This window comes from Ictalurus punctatus, chromosome 20 (assembly GCF_001660625.3).
Source record: "Ictalurus punctatus breed USDA103 chromosome 20, Coco_2.0, whole genome shotgun sequence".
Lineage (NCBI taxonomy): Eukaryota > Metazoa > Chordata > Actinopteri > Siluriformes > Ictaluridae > Ictalurus > Ictalurus punctatus.
In genome coordinates, this window is record NC_030435.2 from 14,967,130 (window position 1) to 14,990,226 (window position 23,097).

At 36.0% G+C, this 23,097-nt stretch overlaps 1 protein-coding gene across 2 annotated transcripts in view; it reads right to left on the minus strand.

The window, feature by feature from the left end:
- Positions 1 to 23,097, minus strand: part of LOC108280618 (ephrin type-B receptor 1-B) — a 380,602-nt gene that overhangs the window by 64,370 nt on the left and 293,135 nt on the right. The window contains exons 7-9 of one of the 2 annotated variants that reach the window (XM_017495793.3): positions 18,480 to 18,642; positions 6,548 to 6,653; positions 3,178 to 3,242 (exon numbers count right to left, since the gene is read on the minus strand). In XM_017495793.3, the coding sequence (XP_017351282.1) occupies positions 3,178 to 3,242; positions 6,548 to 6,653; positions 18,480 to 18,642 (334 nt within the window). Of the gene's footprint in view, positions 1 to 3,177; positions 3,243 to 6,547; positions 6,657 to 18,479; positions 18,643 to 23,097 lie in introns of both variants that reach the window. The other variant, XM_017495792.3, reaches the window with a different exon arrangement.

Here is a 23,097-nt window from a genome sequence, read left to right on the forward strand (position 1 = left end):
TGAATTTAGTGTTTTAGAAAGATAAGTGTGTGACAGGAAAATGAGGTGAAATTATTACAGAGCAGGTAAGTGTTTCATATGCAGTGCTTATTTAATTCAAACATTGTGTAAAGTGTAACCAACACTTTCAATGCAGAACCATTTCTAATATGTACTGTAACTTATAGATTCAAAAAATCTGGTTAAGACTACAGGTATGCATTAGGACTGTAATGCAACAAGCAAGCACGTAGACAAGTATGAAGCTTGCAGGACAAACACAAACTTCATGAATGTGTGGAGCAGTGCAATTTATTTACAGCTTTTATTTATTCATTCATGTTAGTAACTACCTGGTCAGTTAAAACAATTGCTATTGTGTTTGTTTATATTTTGGGAAACAGAACCAGCAGGTACAAACAAAAGTAATAATTTAGTTATTTAAGCCATGCCCACTTCAGTTTTAAATCTGGTTTAGGGTATAGATTCTGGTTACATCCCTAGTGTGTGAGAATCAGATGAAGTGCATATAACTAGCAGGACTGATGGTGCTGCAGCTCACAATCTGTTGTACGGCCCAAATGCACTGTCCGCGAAGACCTGTCAACCTGCAACATCTGGAGTACTAAAGCAAGTGCTCATACACATTACCATCCATTTACATTTAACACTGTGTGTGTGTGTGTGTGTGTGTGTGTGTGTGTGTGTGTGTGTGTGTGTGTGTGTGTGTGTGTGTGTGTGTGTGTGTGTGTGTGTGTGTGGTGTCCATCTGGGATGGTATCAGTGCCCTCTAATGCTTTTTCCAGCACTCTCTCTCTCTCTCTCTCTCTCTCTCTCTCTTACTGTCTGTGGGTGTATCAGTACGAGAAATAGCCAAAGTGACAGAAAGATCATGACAGTGCTATTGTGAGGCCATGAAAGTGCAGAAGACACTGAATAGTCATTTTGACTACACAGCACACAAGCAACATGTTGCTTCAGCTTTAAAAAGAGGGATATATTCTACCATGAACCTCAGCAACAGGACAGGGATGATATTTCCACAACTGTGCGGTAAAATCATCCTGAGCTCTTTCAAGCACCCAAGTGTACAAGTGTGGCCTGGGTTTCTGGGCATCCAAACTGTACACAGAGAACTAACTGGGTTACTGCAGTTCCACAGGGACAGGGGAGAGTGTGATTACAACGTCTAGTCAAAATCTGCAGCATCAGGAATGATTAACACACTGCAGTAAACTTCAATTCAACACAGCAATTAAAAAAATCAGTAGTAGTTGTAATAATTATATATGTATGTAATGTGCATAATGATGCAAAGATGCATTCAGATCTGGTTAAGGTTTCCACTCCTAACACTTAAAATGACTGAATTGCATAATGGTCTTCTTGACCTTTGAATTTGCAAATCATGAAATAAAGAGTTATTAAGTCTAAATGATGTGATAGGTCAAAGTAACAATATAGCACTTCCACATTTTTTTCATATTTTTTTTCATAAGTGGTTCAGGGCTTCCATACCAAATATACTCTATACTGACAAAAGTATGTTTACATATGACCATCAGACCCATGTGTGTTGTTGAGCATCCCATTCCGTTTTTAGTCCCTCTTTGCTGTTATCAGTGTTTCGTAATTTACTCAAAAAAAGTCATCCTCTACAGATTACTAATTACTACTTTAAAATTGTAATCTGATTACATTACCGATTACTGCATGAAAAAGCAATCAGATTACTAATTACTTTACTTTCACGTTACTTTCAAAACCTATCATACCTACAAAAATATACTACAAAGTGAAACTCAGTTCTTTCAGTAATTTTAGCATGTGTCAATGGATGACATGATCAGAAAATGTTGGATTTATAATAAAACACGCCTCGGGTGTTTTCACTGTTTGTAGGACTACCAGACAGATAAAATATAAAACTTTTCTAAATAGGCTAGTTTGGTGTCTCTAGCCAAAGGAAGGCACACTGAATAAAACAATGGGGTGGCTGTGGCTCAGGTGGTAGAGCGGGTTGTCCACTAATCACAGGGTTACCAGCCCACATGCCTCTGCATGCTTCCGCTTGCCTACACATGCCAAAGTGTCCTTGGGCAAGACACTGAACCCCAAGTTGCTCTCGATGGCAAGCTAGTACCTTGAATGGCAGCTCTGCAGTCACTGGTGTGTGAACAGGTGAATGAGAAACAGTGTAAAGCGCTTTTTAAGTGCAGACCATTACCATTTAAATAAGATTACCATTTAAATAAGTGCAGACCATTTACCATTTACCATTAATAAGTACAACAGCTAGCTAACATTAGCACACTTGTTTGCTTGATTCAGCTAGGTATCAAGTTTCCTATTTTTTTTTTTGTTTTGTTTTGCTACAGTCAGTATGGTAAGTTGCACTTAATTTTTGCCAGCTATGAGAGAGAGCAATTCACCTCTACTCCAAAAAATACGTATCCAATGCCACAGGTTGTCAGATATTGGAGCTAATATACAAACCACACAAATACTTCAAACCATCAGATTCATCTGCACAGAGGAGCAGTGCCGAAGCACAACCCATGCGTTAAAAAAAAAAAAAAAAAAAAAAAAAAAAAAACTCTGCAAGTAACTTGCAATTTTATGTTTCAAACAGAGTTGGCGATAGAGAGGCAAACGTTCAGTACTGCACTTTTGAACAAATGATGTGGATAAAGTGAAGGCAACATGTACAGATCAGTAAAGTAAAATGGCATGAAAATAATGTGACAGCACAAATTCTAACATGAGTAAAGTAATATAATAAAAGCTGAAATTGGTAAAAGGTAATGTATAGTCATCTCTGCATTTATTTCTTCTTTTCTGTATAAAGTTTATGATTTGTTGTTTGAAGCCAAAATCTGTACATGAATGAATTTCCTGAAGAAGAAAAGATTTTCAGTTTAACTTTCTTACAAAATGCATGGCCCTTAAATAATCCCTTGCTCCAGTCTTCTGTTCATACTACTACATACTTCTTGGTCCTTATCCTGCACCTGGTCTTTCCTTTTTTTCCCTCTCATTCCCTTCTGAGAAAGCTTTGTGGCTGTCAGTGCCTGGCTCATGAGATGGTGATTATAACTGAAACCTGTCCATCACAGCCATGTGGAAGTGGAGGGAAAGAGACTGAGGAATGAAGGGTGTCTTTTGTGTGCAGTGATGGAGAAATGTAATAATCCTCACCCCTGCCTGTACTGTAGTGCTGAAGCTTGTCACTGTACACTGCCTCCTTACTGTAAGCCCGTTTCCTGTGAGTGAGTGAGAGAGAGAGAGAGAGAGAGAGAGAGAGAGAGAGTTAGTTTGAGAGGTATATACTGATTGACAACTACGATAAAAAGCAAGTGCAGATGCTCAGACTTTATCCAGTAACGTATATAATTTCAAAGGCACTGTTTCACCAGCTTGAACTAAAGCACACTTTCAGTAAACTGCACCATCTCATTCTTGATGGAATTTGTTGGTTCAGGCATTGGCTTCTGGTTAAGAGCACGTTGTGTGCATTTTTTTACAGGAGGTTTTTCTTTCTTTCATTTATTTTCATCCGTTTCAGTGTTTGATGTTTGTTTTTGCGTCTCTGTTGTTTGATTGTTTTACTCTTTTTTTGTTCATTTGCTGAATTTGTCTGCTGGTCACCCATAAGCTTAATTTCGCCTGGCCATGTAATTCCACGCATGATGCATGTATGCAGACTGTGGATTGTTTAATTAGTATTTTATCTCTTTGTGATGCATTTTCCCAAAATTGTAAAGTGATCCTGGGTTTGAGAACAGCAGAACAGGGCTTCAACATTAATTCTGCCTAAACAGAGCAAAAAACACAACCCTCAAAACACAGGATATGTTTACATGCAAGCTAATAATCTGCTATTTACCAGAGTGAGAGCTCAAATGCAAAAAAAACAACAACAAACAAACAACAAAAAAAAAACATCTAAAAAAGGTTCAAGTATACACCTCAGTGGAAATAGAGTAAACCAAATTAAGTGCAATCCAAATTAAATTCCTAGCCCATCGAATGAGGTGGATAATCCTTTTCATCATCAATTAAGTAGAGGAACAGTAATCACGTAAATGTCATCTACATCTGAAAACTTTTATTATCTGAATCTGTGTGTGTGTTCTGTGCATGTGTCTTTGGTAATGGTGTGCTCCTGGTATAATAAAACAGTCCTATAATCAAACATAGATCATGATGCAGATTTTAATATATTTAATACAATTAAAAGGGTGGATTGGCATCAAACAAACATATTGAGGCAGATATAGGACACAACTTTACCTCAGTAAATTTCAACATTTAATAAATATATATTTAAAAAAAAACAAATAATAAAATATATTTTATATATATATATATATATATATATATATATATATATATATATATATATATATATATATATATATATATATATAACCCTGTAGAAAATACATGGTTAAGTTTCCTTCTGTTTGGTACGAATTTAAATACACAGACACTGTATTTTTGGAATTCTGTATTTCCATGTTAAATAATTGTATGTACAAATGCATGTGGAAAAGATTGCTACTTTGGTCTACGAAAATGATAGAAAATATGAAAGATATAAAATTATTTGTTTCTAGGTTAAAGTGTTAGCCAATCAATGGGAAAGGTGAGAGGTCAGGGGAGGAGGCAAATCCTGCGTAAGAAAAAGTCACGTTTTTTTCGGCTGCAGGCGAGACACGGAGAAGATCACACTGGAGAACTGTAAAGTGATTAATGCTACTTTTCGTTCTTAAGTAACACTTAATGGTTGTCAGACCGATAACCTATTCACTACTTTGCATGCGGAAGAAGTTGGTATCACATAGAGACATTTTCAAAACAAATTTGTCAGAATAGCTCAGCTAATAGTATTGCCTGAAAAGTTAGCAACTCGGTAGCTGTGACTGTGTTATGCTAACTGGCTTCGACAGCCAATGAGTTGCCTCTGTGGAACAAGACTGCGAGACTAACCGGAAGAAGACAGCTTGCTGTTTGAACTGATACGCGAACTACAGCGGCGCATGAGCAACTGCACACACTGAGAGCGCGTGAGCAGGGCTGCAGTGACGATGCATGGACCCTCTCTGGGCACAGACATCTCCATCAACCTCGTGAGTGAATTTGTTTGGTTTTGTTGCGCGATTCGCATGAAGCGGCCAATACAGTTTTAAGGCCTCAACGTTATATGTATATGGGGTTATATGGAACCTGTTGATTTGGTAATGGTATTGATTTAAAACCCCCAGAAAAAGGTATAACATTGAGTTAAAGTTTTGAATACATTTTATTTCTAAGTTGATATACATGCAAAAAATTGTGTTTTACTACATATACCTAAACTTTACCTGGTTGTTGGCAATTCGTTATTGACATACGGGGTGTGGAGGGTTGATGTGTCAGATTAAGATTTATATTCATTTAATATAGGATACAGTGTACACATTAGAAAAGGTGTTTGACTACACTTAGTATTACCTCAGTTAACAAGCTTACACATAAGTATACCATTTAAAAAACATTCATCTAGTTAGTGACAGTTTATGACATTGAAACACATACAAGGGGAACTGCAACCATAGACATTGAAGTTGAATAGGGTAAGAGAACCCAGGGCGTCTTTTGCCGCACTAATTATATAGGCAATAAGATTTGTATATAACACATATAAGACCATTAAGCCTATTTCTAGACAAACTAATTTCAAGTTTACTTATTCTATTGGCAGACCATTTTCCTCTTTCTACAAATAAACACTTGAAATAAGCAAGGTTATCTTCCGATAGAATGAGACAATTTCAAACTTGAAATGAGTACAAATATATAGAAATAGGCTGAATGATCTTGTAATTGTTTAAAAACAATGTAATAAAGATATACATTAGTTGAATGCCTATATTCATGATTTGTACTTTCTAAAATATAATTTTTGCAGTGTATAAAACCATTACTTCTTGTCTTTTAACAGTGATTACATTAGAAGATGAATAATGGCATTACAGCAATGCAGGTTATTTTCAACAATCAGAGATTTCTTGCTCCTGAATGTCGGTCAAATATGAAATATTGAGCAACTTTGTTGCATTCACAAATTCTACTCTACTCACAAACAAGCTCACATTCTTCTTGTTGTTATGGAAACACTGGCACTTTACCCCCACTCCACACATATGCATAACTTTTGATTGGATTACAGGTAATGTGGATATAAATGATGCCTACAGAGTATCCAATTAAGGACACATAAACTGATCGGAATAAATACTCAGTCATCATGGCAAAAATCTTTGCATAGAAACATAGCCAGTGTTTTGGCAGAGGAAAGGGAAGTTGAAGTGTTTTCACTGCAAGTCACTTCACAGGCAGCGGAGGCCTCTAAGAATGAAATACTGCTACTTTAATGTAGTATGCTAATTTAACTGACTAATCGGCTACATAAGTGACTACTAGATTATTATGTCATAGCACTGGTTTCATACATTAGCATTTGTTTCTTAATAGCATTTCTTCTTAGACATAGCTTAGGTGATGTTGATGGAGTTGATCTTACCTGCTGCAAACTATAGAAATGGCCACCAGAGACACGATGAAGACCACCCCAGCAGCCGCTGAACCAGCAATGAGCGGCAACTGCTCCCTCAACTCTGACTTATAGTCTTCTGGTGAGAGAGAGAGAGAGAGAGAGAGAGAGAGAGAGAGAGAGAGAGAGAGAGACAGACAGACAGACAGACAGACAGACAGACAGACAGACAGACAGAGATTTTAGAAGTCTAAAAATATAACCCATAAAAATTGATTATTTTGAAGGAAGTACTCTTCAAAATAGTACTCTATTTTGGCATACATTAGTTAAGGCTAGTTGTGTTGAAACTCAAAGTCAAAATAAATAAAGACAATAAAAATGAAGACTTCATCTTAAAATATATTAAAAATGTTTATATTAAAATAATTGTAATGTGCTCAATGTTGCTGGTGATAATTTGTTGGTTAGTACTATTTGTGTCATTCGTGTGAGAAGTTAGTGTTTATATGTCACAAAGGGGGACACTCATATGGTGTTAACAGAAAAAAGTAAATAATTAAAATTCAATAATCTCAATGATAAGCAATCATAAGCAACTATACCACAGGTACAGCAGAGACTTTGCTTGGCTAGTTAGTGATCTACAATATGACAAGAAAAATGGTGTTGATGCTGGTATTTGCGTGAAAGTTGAAGCTTTGGAAACATATCTGTTTTAGCAGAGGGTACAGATGAGGACAAACTAAAGGATTAAAGCCCTGCTGCATCGCTCTCTTTAGGTATTGAAGCCAGATATGAATCTTACAGACATCACTATCAGCAGGTAGTCAAATGGTATTATGGGTAATGTAGGATTAATCAAAGTGAAGATAGCCCAACATATCAATGGAAGACATTTAAATCGGGGAAAAAAAACAAAAAAAATCAACAAAGAATTTCAGTTCAAAATAAATCTTGGATGCCATTGATGATGACATGTTTATTATAAAGAGTAATATACAAGTTGTTCAAGGTGGACATATTCCCCTGAATAGTTTAATACAACTGTATTAAGCATACATTTTAGACATAAATGTCAGAATGTGAGGTGAACTTCACGGAAAGATGGGAGCATGAATATGATGCGAGTGTGGAAGAATAATTTAAGGAGGAAAGAATCCGAGCAGTGAATCAATCTAAAGAGCAGTGATGCTCTAAGTACATTCTTCCCCTCTTTGTTACATGTGCATAACTGTTTTGACTCTAGGATAATAAGCTTGTGTTGAATTTGGCAAGAGTTCAAAGATTTAAAAAAGAAGCAGATGCTAAAGAATTTATCAGAAGAGTAGACACATATAAGAAAGTTTCAGACCAGTAGGAGGGAAGTGCAAAGGAGGAGAAGAGCAAGAAGAAAAAAAAGAAGCTGATACAAAAAAGATGATGGAGTGTGTACGTGAAGAAATGCGTAACTGTGCAGAAAGATGAGAGAGAGTGCACAAAGAGGGAAGAGAAGTTACAGAGATATACAGTGTTAAGAGACTGAAAGGTGGGGGGGGATCACAGAGGGCAGAAGAGACGGCTTATACATGACTGGCAGAGGGGCTTTGTGTGCGAGCACACATTTACTGGAACACACATACACACGTTCAATTCAGCCAACTGCTTTCCAGAAGCAACCAAGCGAGTATAGCACTGTGTGTGTATGTATGTGTGTGTGTGCAGTTCTTTGTCACTTTACTAATCCTTGCTGTAACAAAGTACAGAGTAAAATTATTCTTCTTTTTTTTTAACACAGAAAAACTGAGATTCATTATGTCAGATTCTGAGGTTTAAAAGCGCTTTAAAAATGATATTGGGCTTGGTGTGTCCCTGGATGAAAGAAGTTGTATTGTTTCTTTTTGTAATCTCATAAGCTTTGAGGAATGCTGCAAAAATAAATAAATAAGCCGTACAAAGTCTTAGATATGGCCAGATCTAATGTTTCTAATGCTCTGATGTACATCCAATGTTTCTTATTATGAAATTACACTCTAAAAAATGCTGTTATTTTTTTTCTACCCAAATACTGGGTTGAGCCTTTTGGGTCATTCAATTGGGTTCTTTTCTCAGTCTTGGATAGTTTTTGGGTAGTTTTGTATAACCCAACTGCTGAGTTAGTGCCTGGGTCATTTTCATTGATAGTTGAATCAAGGCACCCCTCCCGCATACTGACACAGCAGTCCAGCTCCTTGGGTTACATCAACTCAGCACAGACTGTTTGAGTTTGCCTCAGGTGGAGGTAGCAGTTTTCATACGGACAGACTGTTAGATTCATTTGGAGAAACACACTCAGAAAGGATATGTTAATATCCTATGCACTTTAACACGTTAAATTATCTAATAAATGTGTTAAAAAAAGGAAAAAAAATTCACACGAGTGACCAATACATGTCTTGAATTATTGTCTAATCACTTTGCTGACTGCGCTGCTGATGTCATCATCCAACTCTAAAGTGAATGTTCGTTGCTTTGACCTTTTGATTGTGACAGCAGTGTCGGAGTCCTGAGGAGAGGAAACCAAATGACCACAGGTAAGTTAGCATTCATCACTATTCAGCTTTAATGCTGCTGAAAAAGCCTGGCTGAGATTGTGATATTTAGGCAGGAAGCTCTCGAAAACGTATTCATTGTAAAACAGTCACAAGTGATAATTAACTTTACCTATTGCAATGGCTTCAAAAGTGATTATTATGCCTTGTTTCCTCTGGGTTGGCGTTACACTACTAGTGTCATGTGTTTATTTTGGCTGTGAAATATGGACTGAGGTTATTCTATAATTCTCTGGGTCTGCATTTTATCTGAGGCGCTGAGTTCGGGTTAGCTAGCTGGATGCAGTCACCAATCACAGTAGGAATGAGTGATGCTAACATAGACCCTCACTTGAATTGATAACGTTACTTTAACATACAGCTTGCAGTAATGTTAGACATTCCCATGCCCTTTTTGAGAGTTAACCATAACCTAGCATTACAGCTATTCACCTTGATGTAACACAGAGAGTGGGTTAATGTTACTTATATTTAGGGAGTGTTTTGGACAAGGCAAGCTGTAGTAATTAGCATTAGGAGGATGGGTTAGGGCAATGTTTCTTCATGCATTCGGTGAATGTTAATGCTGGTTAATAGATGCAGACAGTCAGTGGCTAACGGAACTTAGCTAGCTCAGTAATGTTGACTGAGTAAAGTTCTTCACAAGGTTAAAGTGACAAAAAGAGAGCATGGGATTTAGGTCGTAATACTTTCCACTATCTCTGTAATGTTGGTTAACTTAATTAGGTTGTGCAAAAAAATTGCCGGTGAGGTGCTAAAGGCTGGAAAATAAATATTCACAAGTCAGCTAGATTTTCATGGTGAGTCTACAGTGCCATTTTGTTCATTAGGAGAGTGGAGGTCACATTTCCAAAATTACACAATTTGGGATTCTGTAACGCAATTTCTCAGTTGAACCCCAAAAGCATTTGTCCATATTTTGTAGCTAACAACCAACCAACACTCTTTTTTGCTCTTTTACAGCTTTTCAAATGGAAGGGAGTGGGACTCATGTCTTCCCAACCGGTAGGGAGATTTGTAAGAAGATGCATCCACAATAATTCTTACATCTATCAAATGTTTTAATTATTTTAATTAATGTCACCTGAATTTCAGGCAATTGTTTATTTTGTGAGCATTTTAGTAGAATTTTAGCATAAAAACAAATTCCATTTTAGGATAATTGTAGGAAAAAAGTATAAACAACACATCTGTGTTATTTTTGTGTTACTTTTAACACATTTTTCTGTGGAAATGTACAAACACACAGCATGTGTTAAATGTTCTAACACAGTGATTGTGTTGAAAGCAACACAAAACAGAAGTGTGTTAAGTGTGTTTAACACATGATGTGTTAAATATTTCCACACAAAGATTTGTTAAATATAACACATGTTAAATATACTAATACACTGATTGTGTTAAAAGCAACTCCTTAACTAGATATGCAAGTGTATTAAAAATTAACACATGATTGAGTGATGGTTCATAAAATATTTATCCATAAAACCATTACTGAACACAAGAAAAAGCAAATATGTGCAATAACAGTCCAGTTTACATGACATTAAATGCACTGCTATCTTTGTTAGCTTTGGCTTACTTGTTTGTAATGCCCACTTGGATCCTAAGTTGGTTTCTCAGTTTTTTAAAATGTTTTAAACGTCTCCTTAGAGCAAAATCTGACGTTTTCGTCTTAAATATATGACTTATTTGAGTAATTTACTTCGAAGTCTATATATAAACACGACTTCAGCAGCTCTAGCAATACATTTCTGAAAACTTTCTTGTGTATAAATAAAGGAGATACCATGTTGACATATTTGTTTATAATGTGATATATTTGACATTAACAAAGGGTAAAAAATAACCCTGAAAATATGAACCCTTTTATGAAATAAAATTAACCCAGCATTTTGTAAAAATGAAACCATCCTTTGGGTTAAAATTAACAACCCAACTTGATGCGTTAGTTTAGCCCAAAATGAGTCCTATATTTACCCAGCCGTTGGGCTAAAATTAACCCAATTTGGAGTGTATTATATATTAAACATATTATTCAGTCAGATTTTATCTTATTTTACTCATTTCAGTCTATCTGTATATTTTTATTTCCAAAAATAAATGTTTAAAATGACCTGCCAGTAGAACACTATTTGAAGCTTAAAATTAGTATTATTATTTTTTTTTAGAAATAGATTTATTAGGTTTACTGTTATCTCATACTAAATACATTTAAGTATATTTAAGATATGTTCACTAAGATGCAGTGAAAAAAAACATTCCAACACAATGGTTTGAAATGTCACAGTGAGGTAGAAATAATTATAAATGCAGTTGTATAGTAATTATTCAGTTGAGTTAATATACTGTAAGCTTTGCAATAGGCGATTTTATGGCATTTGCTCCCTTAATGTTAGACAATGCAATGTATGACAGTTAGTCTTGTGAGATACTGATTTATTTCTTTTCCTGATTGTGATTTTCCATTTTAAAATATCACAATAAATGATTTAATCATCAATAACCATTAGCCTAAAAAGACAGGTAAACAAGCATTTGCACTATTTCAGCTTTAAGGAAAGTATAGGAGGCATAATATATTACCAGCTGTGCAGTCAGGAACTGTGGAAATCGCAAAAACAGCTGGATGGTGGATTTTTAGGTGATTCTTCAGTGACATGCAGTAATCAGTAACATAGCATCACATTTCAGTGTAATCTGTTTAGAAAGTGGTTGTCTAATGTTCATGTGGATGACATTTTGACTGTTGGTGCTGCTCTCTTGAGCAGGGGAAAGCAGGAGAGCTGCAGTCAAAAGTTTGTTTTTCCTATTTCAAGTTGTTTCAGACCATTCTCCAGTTTTTCGCTAACATCCCTAATAAATACAGTAAACTGATGTTAAATATATACTTTATCTAATGGTAACTAGGTCAAACATACATTGATAGATTTTGTTTGACATTAACAGGCTTAAAATGTTCTCCATTTAATTTGACAGATGAGGGAGCCTGTGTGAGATTGGAGGAAAGGGGCGGGGCTTCCAGGAAGTATCTGTTAGCAGTGGAGATTTAAAAAATAAAAAACCTGTGCACATCATATGAGATTCATAGGTCGGTTGGCTCATCCCTCATTTTATTTGAAAGACAAAGACTGCTCTTTTGGGGCATTTTTGAGTAATAATTTGTATAAGTGTACTTCGATGTTTTTGTGCAAAACTCCTATGCAAAAAACATAATGTTGAACACGACTGGTAGGATCATACAATTGGCGATAAACGTGACTAGTTTTGTTGGAGCATAAAAATGTGCAGGGGCGATAATACTGTTATGTCACACTACTGAAATTTGTCAGCATACTGACAATTAAATCAATATTTACACTTCATTATTTACAGAATAACTATGTATACAAAATATTTCATTCTAATTATACAGTAGTTTCTTCCGCCCAAAATGTTTAATTTCTGAGTTGAGACTTCCAAACACATGCAGCAGGAGAACAGATGGCAATACTTAACCTCTCCATATAAAAGCTATATAAAGCTTATAACAGCTTCTTATACACAGTCAAATAACCTGCTTGCCTCATTTGCAGGCTGACATTTCACCATTTAAATTTGTGTTGTGCTGTTATATTTAACTGACTGCTACATGATTGAATTTGAATTAAATTGTACTTGTAGCTTTACAGAAATCTGGATGTAGATTTATATTTAGATTCTCCATGAGCAAACCAGAGGCAACAGTGTCAAGGAAGAACTCTCCTAGATTCTTCCTTATGTCAAGAGATGACATAAGGAAAAAACCTTGAGATGAACCAGACTCAAATGTGAATCTATGACATTAGATAATAAGATTTGAATTCATTAAACTTACAGAGCTGTATACAATAAAGTCAAACGGTATTAAGTATGTTAAAAGGATGTACAGTATGAGTATATCATGACTACACCAGCAGTTCTTAGGTACAAGTTTACAATATGCAGCTGAGATCATCCACTGCTCTTGGGCATTCAGGAAATATTAGCTATTGAAAATATGAGTAATTAGGCTTTTATTGTTGGTTCTCGTCAATTTAAAATTGTTGACAGTGTGCACAAAAAAATAGACTATAATCATTAGCCAACACTGTGAAGTGTAGTTGAGTACATTATTCCTGTTTGTGTGTCTGCTTTTAGTGTAAATTAAAAGTAATTGTAAAAGTAAGTGTCCCAATCTAGCCATGACTTCAACTCACATACATATAAAGCTACAGAAAATCAACATTTTCCATTTAAAATCATTTACAACTACAATTACATTTATAATTTCCTTTATTAATTATTGCATATTTTGGTAATTTTATTTCAGTAAACTGACATTTTCTGATACGGTTGACTTTTATATGATGTTCTGCCGATGCCTTTAATGCTTTTATATTTCCACCCCCTGGCCATGTTGTTTCCCTTTTGCTCTGCCTCTTGGAAAGTAAAAAAAAAAAAAAAACCTACGGGCCATGCATTGCTCAGAAGATAGAACCTTTCTTTTGTTCCAATTAAACAGCAAATGAAATCAGTTTTGGTCTCAACTTGAGGACTTCACCCAGAAGAAATCATATGAGAAATAATGGATGTTTGCAAGCTTTGTCTTGCTCTATCTTTATTCAGCACTTACACACACGTACACACCTCATTTAATGAAATTATTTCCTCATCATTGCACGCACCTGCCTGACAGACAGAGAGAGAGAGAGAGAGAGAGAGAGGAGGGGGTTAGCTGGGGAAAGAATGAGATGTGATGCAAGGAGGGAAATGTGTGTGTGTGTGTCTGCAAGAACACAGAGTGACTGACCTTTTCCCCCTGTGCCTGGTGCTAATTGTCTTAACGAATGTTGTGCTGTGGCAGGGTGCCAGAGGATAGAACCATCAGCCAGATCTCAATACACCCTTCCACTAATTACTACAGTGAGAATGCTCTCTCACACTCATCTCACTCTCTCACACGTGCACACACACAAACTCTCTCTCTCTCTCTCTCTCTCTCTCTCTCTCTCTCTCTCTCTCTCACATACACTCTCTCTCTCTCTCTCTAAAAAACACACACACATACATTCTCTCGCTCTCACACACATACATTCTCTCGCTCTCACACACACCCACTCTTTCTCTCTCTCTCTCTCACACACAAAGACACACACTCTCTCTCTCTCTCTCTCTCTCTCTCTCTCTTACACACACACACTCTCTCTCACACACACACTCAGACACACGCACACACACACATAGTAAGTATAATGGTATCTATAACTAACATCAGCATGATCCACTTATTTCATTAAATTTATCTTCAATGATATTTTACTTCATTTAAGTTGGGCCAGTTAAAATATTTTAAGAAGAAAATTGTTCCCATCATAGCCGTCCACTTGGTGTTCAAGGAGTCAAAAATGTTAACTGAGTAACTAGCATTTTATTCCCCCAATTCTGACACAAATGTTCTAATTGTAGTCGTACAATGTTTTAAACTGAAAATAAGATAATTATCTTTGAAGCATGCTAGCCTGACACACAGCCTGAGTCATCGGTTCAGCTTAATTTACTTTTCTAAATTTGAACAAAATAATGTTATTAGTACACAATCTTGTTACATTAGTCTAACAATAGTACAACTGAGTTAATGGAATTATTTAAAAGATACATGTAAATTATTATCTTAATTTATTATTATCTCAATCTATTTTTTCATATATATGAAATCTGATCATACCTCATAACTGTCCATACCTCATAATTCCATACAGGATTTCTCCGTACAGGAGTTTTTTAGTAATTGTTGTGGCCATAAATGATTGATTTTTGCTCCAACTTTTTAAAAAATCTGCGTTGCAATTTGCATAGTTTTCTGTGCTTTTTTGCAGAAAACTTCTTGACTTGGCAAAATTGCGATTGCATGAATTTGTCTTTCATAGTGATGTTTGTTGATAAATGAGACCTTTTAGCTGTACTCGTTCGACACACGTGAATCGAAGAGGGCTTTAGCTGAATGCACGATTTGATGACATCACACGGTGTGTTGTGATGTCACATGACACGTCTTGGCCCACATCTATGGAAAATCTTGCTAATTTTGCATATTGCAGAGTTTCTTTGATTTTGCATTAATTTCCGTCATCACAAAATCACAAAATCCTGGAGGGACTGATTACCGATTTGTCTGTTGATCACTCTTTGAAACAAAGTATTGATCTACTGAAATACTGAAGCCTTCCATTTTGCCTACATACTTGTAAGTTCTGAGCCGTACTGATTTTATGCTGATATTTTAATATTGACACTGGACTGTTTTTTGCTATGTTCTTTGTAAATAAACCTTACTCTATGTCTGAATCTGGTTTGTTACATTTACACAGTATTAGTATTAGGGTGGCTGTGGCTCAGGTGGTAGAGCGGGTTGTCCACTAATCGTAGGGTTGGCCCACGTGACTCCACATGCCGAAGTGTCCTTGGGCAAGACACTGAACCCCAAGTTCCTCCCAATGGCAAGTTAGTGCCTTGCATGGCAATTCTGCTACCATTGGTGTGTGAGTGTGTGTGTGAATGGGTGAATGAGACACAGTGTAAACTATTTAGTTATGACACACCAAAGGTGTCTGTGGTGCAACTGAAATTTTATGTATTGTTATTTTTAAACTACTTTGATTCATACAGTTTAGGACAGACTTCAAACTTTGAAAGAAATCAGCCCTAGTGTCGCTTCTTCATACCAATCTGTGTATTTTTATTAAACCATTGGTTGTTGCACTTGGTTCCACCAAAATTCAAAACAAATCAGTTAAAGACATTTGTTATCAGCAAATAATTGTATGTGGGTGCCATAGATAAAACCTTATATATTTGAAATTATTGGGGCTGTCTGCTAGCCCATTTTCGCCAGCTGCCCCAGAGATGATTCTCTACATTCTGTTTTCCACTGTAGTTTATCTAGCACTTCTACTAGTCTATTTAGCAGTTCTGCAGTGTGTATGTGGGAGCATGGATGGGAGATGCGTCTCATGGATACAAGCGTGCATCAATTTTTTGCTTTCAAACCTTAAGGTGACAAGTATAGGCAGAGGCACGCACGCACACACACACACACACACACACACACACACACACACACACACACACACACACTTACATCTACAGTGCCTGTCAGTCTTCCATGACCTTTTGAATCAAATGTGAATCTATAGAAGTAAGCCTCATCTACACAACAGGAAAACAACACACCAATGCATCTTCACATTTACTCAGGAGACAGTGTGTGTATCTTTGTTTGGTACAGTAGCTGTACAGAAGTGCTTTATTCTAGTATTGAGTGATGGGTGGTAGAAGACAAGCTCCATTGGTTGTGCATGTGCTTACCAGTGCTGTCAGTGTACCAGTACAGACATAGTTATATTTAACACATGCTGTACCATGTTGATAAGCACCTTTTCCTTCCAGTGTCTGTTGTGCACTTGGCTTCTTTAGAATTGCTGACCATAGGATGCATCAGGCCTGCAGTGCTCAGCAGTGCTCAGCCTCTCTGCATCCTGTGTCTGTGAATTGGCAGGACATGCTAGTTTATACCTTCATTAATCAAACCCACCCTAGAGATAGAATGTGTGTGTAAAAAAGAGAATTAAAGTTGATGACTCCAGAAACCATTCAATTAACCCAACTCAGTGCTGTCTTTCTGTTGTGGCCTAGGAAAGAATACACACACACACACCAGGTGGCGACTGTGGTAATTTATTGACTTTACTTTATTTAGTGTTTTATCTATTAATCCATTTATTTTGACTGTTGAATCATTCTCGCACCAGACCTGTTGTTTCTCCACTTATTGACACTGGAGTGGCTGGGAACATCATAGATTATAGCACTATTTTTCACTTGGACTGAAACCCAACATCTAAAAACACAGATAACATACAAGCCTTTGTAGGCAGCGCAGTAAGGAATCGACATTGCACCACCACCTTTCATGTAGATACAAGTGCAGTAAACTGTAAGCATATCACCCTGCTCATTATGTAATCTCCCAACTATCCAATATTAATGGACTTCCCTGGTTCCTAATGTATCTCTTGGTAGGAATGCAAAATTGCAACCGGGGCTCATTAATGTCAAAGTTTATTCATCATGTGCATGTCTCCACAGGTTTGTTTTTGATTCAGATAACATTAAAATCCTCCTGCTCATTGACCTAGGTCCCTCCCAGTTGGAATCACTGAGATCAGCCTTTACATATGAAACAGATTTAATTCCGTGATTTAATTCCGTATATTGATGTATTTCCTTCTGAAACAGGAAGTCAGACTGATATTGTCATGAAGTGCTTGACTGACTCACACAACTGCCAATATTGCTTGAGATACACCATACCCCAGCCAAAGCTAAATGTAGAACAGTGAAAAGAGAAAGAGAGAGAGAGAGATATCTATATGTGAATGTGTGAAGAGTTTAGCAAGAACCTTTTACATACTCTTCCTATGGAGAAGAACCGATGGTGTAAATAAGGATTTGGGTTCTTGATAACAGTGCGCATGTAGTTTTAGTAGTTATCAACATGGTTTGTCAGTGTGTATAATATTTGATTGTGCATCTTTCTGCACACTCTTATCTTTTCTAACTATTTCTTGGTTGAGGAAAAAATGGTTGGAGTTTATTCATTGTGAAGAGGGAGGAATTTGTATGAGGCCATGGTCATGTGACCGGCACTTTTCAGAGGAGAGTTTTACCAACTTGGAGTTCTTCAGTGCTGGAGTATGTCACCTCCTTAGACTGATCAGATTAACACCCTGAACACATAGTATTCTTCTTCTGAACACAAGACAGCGAAAATGAGAAAGATGGATGGAAGAGGGAGAAATGTGAACAGGTACACACACCTCACCATGCAAACACAATAACTGATTCATCATATGGTCAGGCAGCAGACACACACAAACACACACGCATACACACACACACACACACACACACACACACACACACACACACACACACCCCAATATCCTCTATATTTGATAATTAATCACAATTGAGTGTAGTCACGGGTGAGCATTTTTGGAAAGCTTGTTTTTCAACCACTTTGATGAAACAACAATTAACTGAGCCATTTTGGACTGAAAACAGTTGCTCTATAGGCTCAATATGACAAACAGATGGCACGATTATGTTGAAACACCCACATGCACCATACACCCACTTCATTCTGACATCGAAATTTATTTCTCTGGAAAACTTCAGCTCCCAATAGTACACTCCAAGACTCTGAAATGTGGCTATAGATCCTTCATAAACATGCATCACTCTCACACTCTAAACCACACCTAAACACACACACACACACACACACACACACACACACACACACACACACTGACTGTCATGGCAATCCTCACCATCTGTGAGAGTTTGGAAGCACATCTTGTTGCTGTATTTGCCGAATCCAGCCACTGTTCTGGCTCGAACCTGCACCACATAGACTGTGCCGGGCCTGAGACCATCCACACGAACTGTGTTAGTCTGAGTCCTCAGTACTGTTGAGTTAACCTCCATTAGATCCTGGAAGTAGAAGAAAGAGAGAGATAAGCTTGGATTTATTCAATAGCCAGTTTTATTTTGTGCATTAGAAGAAAAAAAAAAAACACCCTGGGATTTTTATGCCCAAATTCCTTCTGAATAGAGAATATCCTTCTGAATAGAGAGAAGAATAAACATGTAGAATTTAATCTGATGAGGTTTTTGTTTCTGAAGAAAGGAATATATATATATATATATTTTAATAGTTTTAAAATATAATGTGATTTCATGAGTTTTAAGTGTGGTTTATAGTGGTTATAAAGGAACCTGTATGAACATATACAGTTCATTCATTGACATATACATTGGGAAACAAGATTTTCAGGGATATATGACTGAGACAGTTAAATAAATATATGTTTATTTATTATTTTATTTCTACAGTCTAAGAGAAGACGTTATATATATATATATATATATATATATATATATATATATATATATATATATATATATATATATATATATATATATATATATATATATATATATATATATACAGTTTATCCAAAAATCTGAAGCATGATTGATGTCACCAAAATTGTTTCTACCTGTTGTGTCATGCCTCAATTCAATATTTCCATATATCAATAATGACATAGCAAGTGTGTGTTCCAGTATCTTCATGACTATGTTAAGACTGTGTAAAGCTTCAGTACACTGGCAGAGCAATGTCACTACGGTCCCTGGGGCAAGCATTACATTTGGGCCCTACTCACATTGCCTTTCCAAATAAAGTATTTTCAATGCTCATTCTCACACACCCTTAATGTTTGATAAAACAATCAGTAATCTGGTAGCTCTGTCATGGCCAGCATTACTGTCTACATCTGCTTAATATGAACTATTATCATTGTCATAAAAATGCAGAAAACAAACATGGCTACTAAGCAACAAGTCATTCACACAAACACGGAGTGATATTTGCACCCACTGCACTATATACAAATATCGGTACAGCAAATAACAGCAAAGCCAGTTAGGTTACTCGCACATTAATGGGCATTTAACAAATTGTTAGAGCTGTGCCCTGTCCTATGCTTTCTTTTTCCTTTTTCCACTCTAGATTTTAGCTACACTTTTATCTTTATAATTGAAAGGCTTTTTGGCTGCTGCACTTTTAGAAATGAATAACTTCAAACAAAATAAAGCAATATAATTGAACTGACCTCTAAATCACCTGATCATTCATTCATTCATTCATTTGTTCATTCATTCATTAATTTTCAGCAACCTCTAATTCCTTGTCAGGGTTAAGGTTGGTCTGGAGTTTATTACAGGAACACTCTGGATGAGGTAGGAATACACCCTGGATGGGACATCAATCCATCACATCACAGGGCACCATGCACAAACACATTCACACACACACTCTTTCACACTTAGGGACAATTTGGCATAACTGACCCACCTACTGTAGGTTTTTGAGAACTGGGAGGAAACCAGAGAACCCAGAGGAAAGCCATGCAGGCAATAACCCAAGCTAATGACCAAAACATGATGTCCATGATGAAATGAGACATTATTCAATATCCTCTTAAGATCCCATGTATAGACTGATTTTTGTCCTCTGCAGTGGACATTTTTATTATTTGTGTCAGTCTTCTACTCATTTTAAATACCCTTTTATTTTTTGCTGGACACTAAAGAGCACTTTAGTGGGCTTTCCAATGATACCCAATTTGTCAGGGTGGGAGGTTAACAATTTAATCTTCCTGTCTTCACAATATGGCTTCTGTTGCTGTAGTGCTTTGTATGATGTTTTACTAATTGCAGGATGATCCTGGATGTTTTACTTAGATACAGGGTTAATATTTGTATTCTTAATTAAATTTAATCGAAATCAAAGAACTAAAACATTGATAAAAAATTTAATGTAACGTTACTGTACAGCTGAACAACAATCAAACAAAAAATGTGTTTTTACTGTAATGCGAAAGAAAACAACAACAAAAACAACACAAACTAAATTGGAAGAGACTTTTTAATACTTTTTAAAATACCTTGTTAAGGAGGATATAATAATAAAATATGTTTTCAAGACTGCCCAGATATCTAAAACATCAGGAAAACCATAAATTACATCTCAACCTACACAATATTAGAACAGTCTCAGTTGAATGTAAAGCTGTAATTCACTAGGTATAATATTATATAATAGTAAATTACAATCAAGAATATTTTTAATTGTCTACTTCTAGAAGGCAAAAGGAATGAACTATAGTGGTCACATGGATTAATTTAACTGTTGGATAGTGCTCTTATCTATACGTGCACCACCATAATGCCACCCTGTACCGTATCTCCATGTTTTAGTTTGAAGTTGATTGTCATCTGGCTACACCTTTTTAGAATTTTGCTCAACACACAACTGTTATGTAGTTTTCTTTTTATTACTCCTAAACATATTCATCTGTGTCAATCCTATACTAGTCATTCCAACAAATCAATCTCAAACTGAATCAAATATAACTGAGGAAGGAAGAGACATTTAGCCTTTATGATACCTTTATTAAAACAAATTTCCAATCCCAAGCCAAGCCAAGATGCTATCAACAATTTACAGCTTCAAATTTACCAGAACTAAAGCAGATAGAAGAAAGTTAAGCTGACAAACATAAAAGTGTTTCTAAATTACTTTTCAGCTCAAGATTTTTCTTTTCTGGCCCAAGTGTAAAACAGAACTGCATCATGGTCTCTTATACATGAATGCATTATTACTTTTCTGTTGTGTCAATGAAAGAAAAAGTATTGAACAAAAAAGCAAAAACAATGCTTTTTTGCTTCTTTTTTTTTATTATTATTGCTTCACAGTGCAATAACATTGTGTGAAATAAATGTGTAGGTCCATTTCCCAAGAGGAAAATGCACTTGTACTGAAATGAAAGAAAAAGGGCAAAATACTCTCCTGGCATAAAAAATCTGCTTGCTGCTTTGCGAATAGATCATTCAGTCCTGTGCGACGGGGAAATCAGACTGTTTCTAATAATGGTTCCATTTTTGGTATACAACACCCACACACATCTAAAGAATAATTACAGGAAATAATAAGCATCAATTAAAAATGCATGTAAATATGAGAGAGGGAGGGAAAGAGAGAGAGAGAGAGAAAGATGGAATGAGACCATGGAAAGAAAGTAGAAAATAAGCATAGGATTTAGGAGCAGTAACTTGTAATAGAATCCAATAAAATCACCTTCACCTTGAAATGTTAAAGATTCTACAGCTTCTTTATGAAATTTGTAATATATTCTTCTTGGAGAATTTAATATCTTAATGAAACATAATGCAGCATTCATGATAAAAGTGTTCTATAGTTGGTTCAAAAATAAAGTGTGGAAAAAGGCTTATATATAATATATTTATATTTATAAGATGAGTTTCATAAGTGTGTGACCTGAGGACCATAAGTGGTGAGATTTGATTTTTTTGTTCTTTTTTGAAGTGTCTGTTCTGTACCAAAAGAAAGAAATCTCATGTCTCACAAGAGCTTTAAAATTCCCTGGAGCCTTTGTCAAATTCAATGTTTGTTACAATCGATGAAACTTATGTATAATGGTATTTCAGATTGATAAAGTACCACCAGAATATAAAATGTTTCTCGCAAAATAAATCATTTACCTTGAAATTTACCTTGGAAATGAAAACAATGCTACTAAAATAGATTTTAATGTCCAATCATCTGCTTGTCACTGAGAATAAAAAAACAGTTTATTATTAGAGATATAATCATTGATAAGGAGAAGTTTATTCAAAATTTATGGAAGTCTTTAGTGTCAGTGAGTGAGAGTCTGATGAGGGAATGACTCTTTATTGCTGCTATAATGTAAGTGATAACAGGAACTAACTTAAAGTATGAAGTCATTTGATTATAAATAAAAATGTTGCAAATTGCTGTCATTTAAGAGGAATAAATACTTTGGGCTGTGGTCACATTACCACATTGTTTATTATTTTCCTATAACTACATGCCCTGTCATGTTATATTGTAACAATATTAGGTAGATGTTTAGTGTATATCCTTTTATGGCACACCCGAATGTCATATTCAGGTGGAATATAGGATCTTGATCAGCTGTATTCAGTCATTATTTAATGCCTGGCAACCAACATCTACGATCTGCCTGTGTGGATTTTAGGTTAGGACAGTCATATCAATGCAGTATAGCTCTCTAATGGTGTGTGTGTGTGTGTGTGTGTGTGTGTGTGTGAGAGAGAGAGAGAGAGAGAGATGTTCAGACAGTGGTGTCAGCTCTAGCCAGCATTCCCTGTTGTTGCAGTAATGGCTCTGCCTGAGGATGATGTAGACTGCTATTTGTAATAGTTTAGACGCATCTTTCTGTCTCTCTCCCTTGCTCTCCGTCTTTGCTCTTTCCCTGGCGCTGTCACACAGAGAAAGCTAATATGACATCTAGAAGATATCAGGTCTCTCAGATA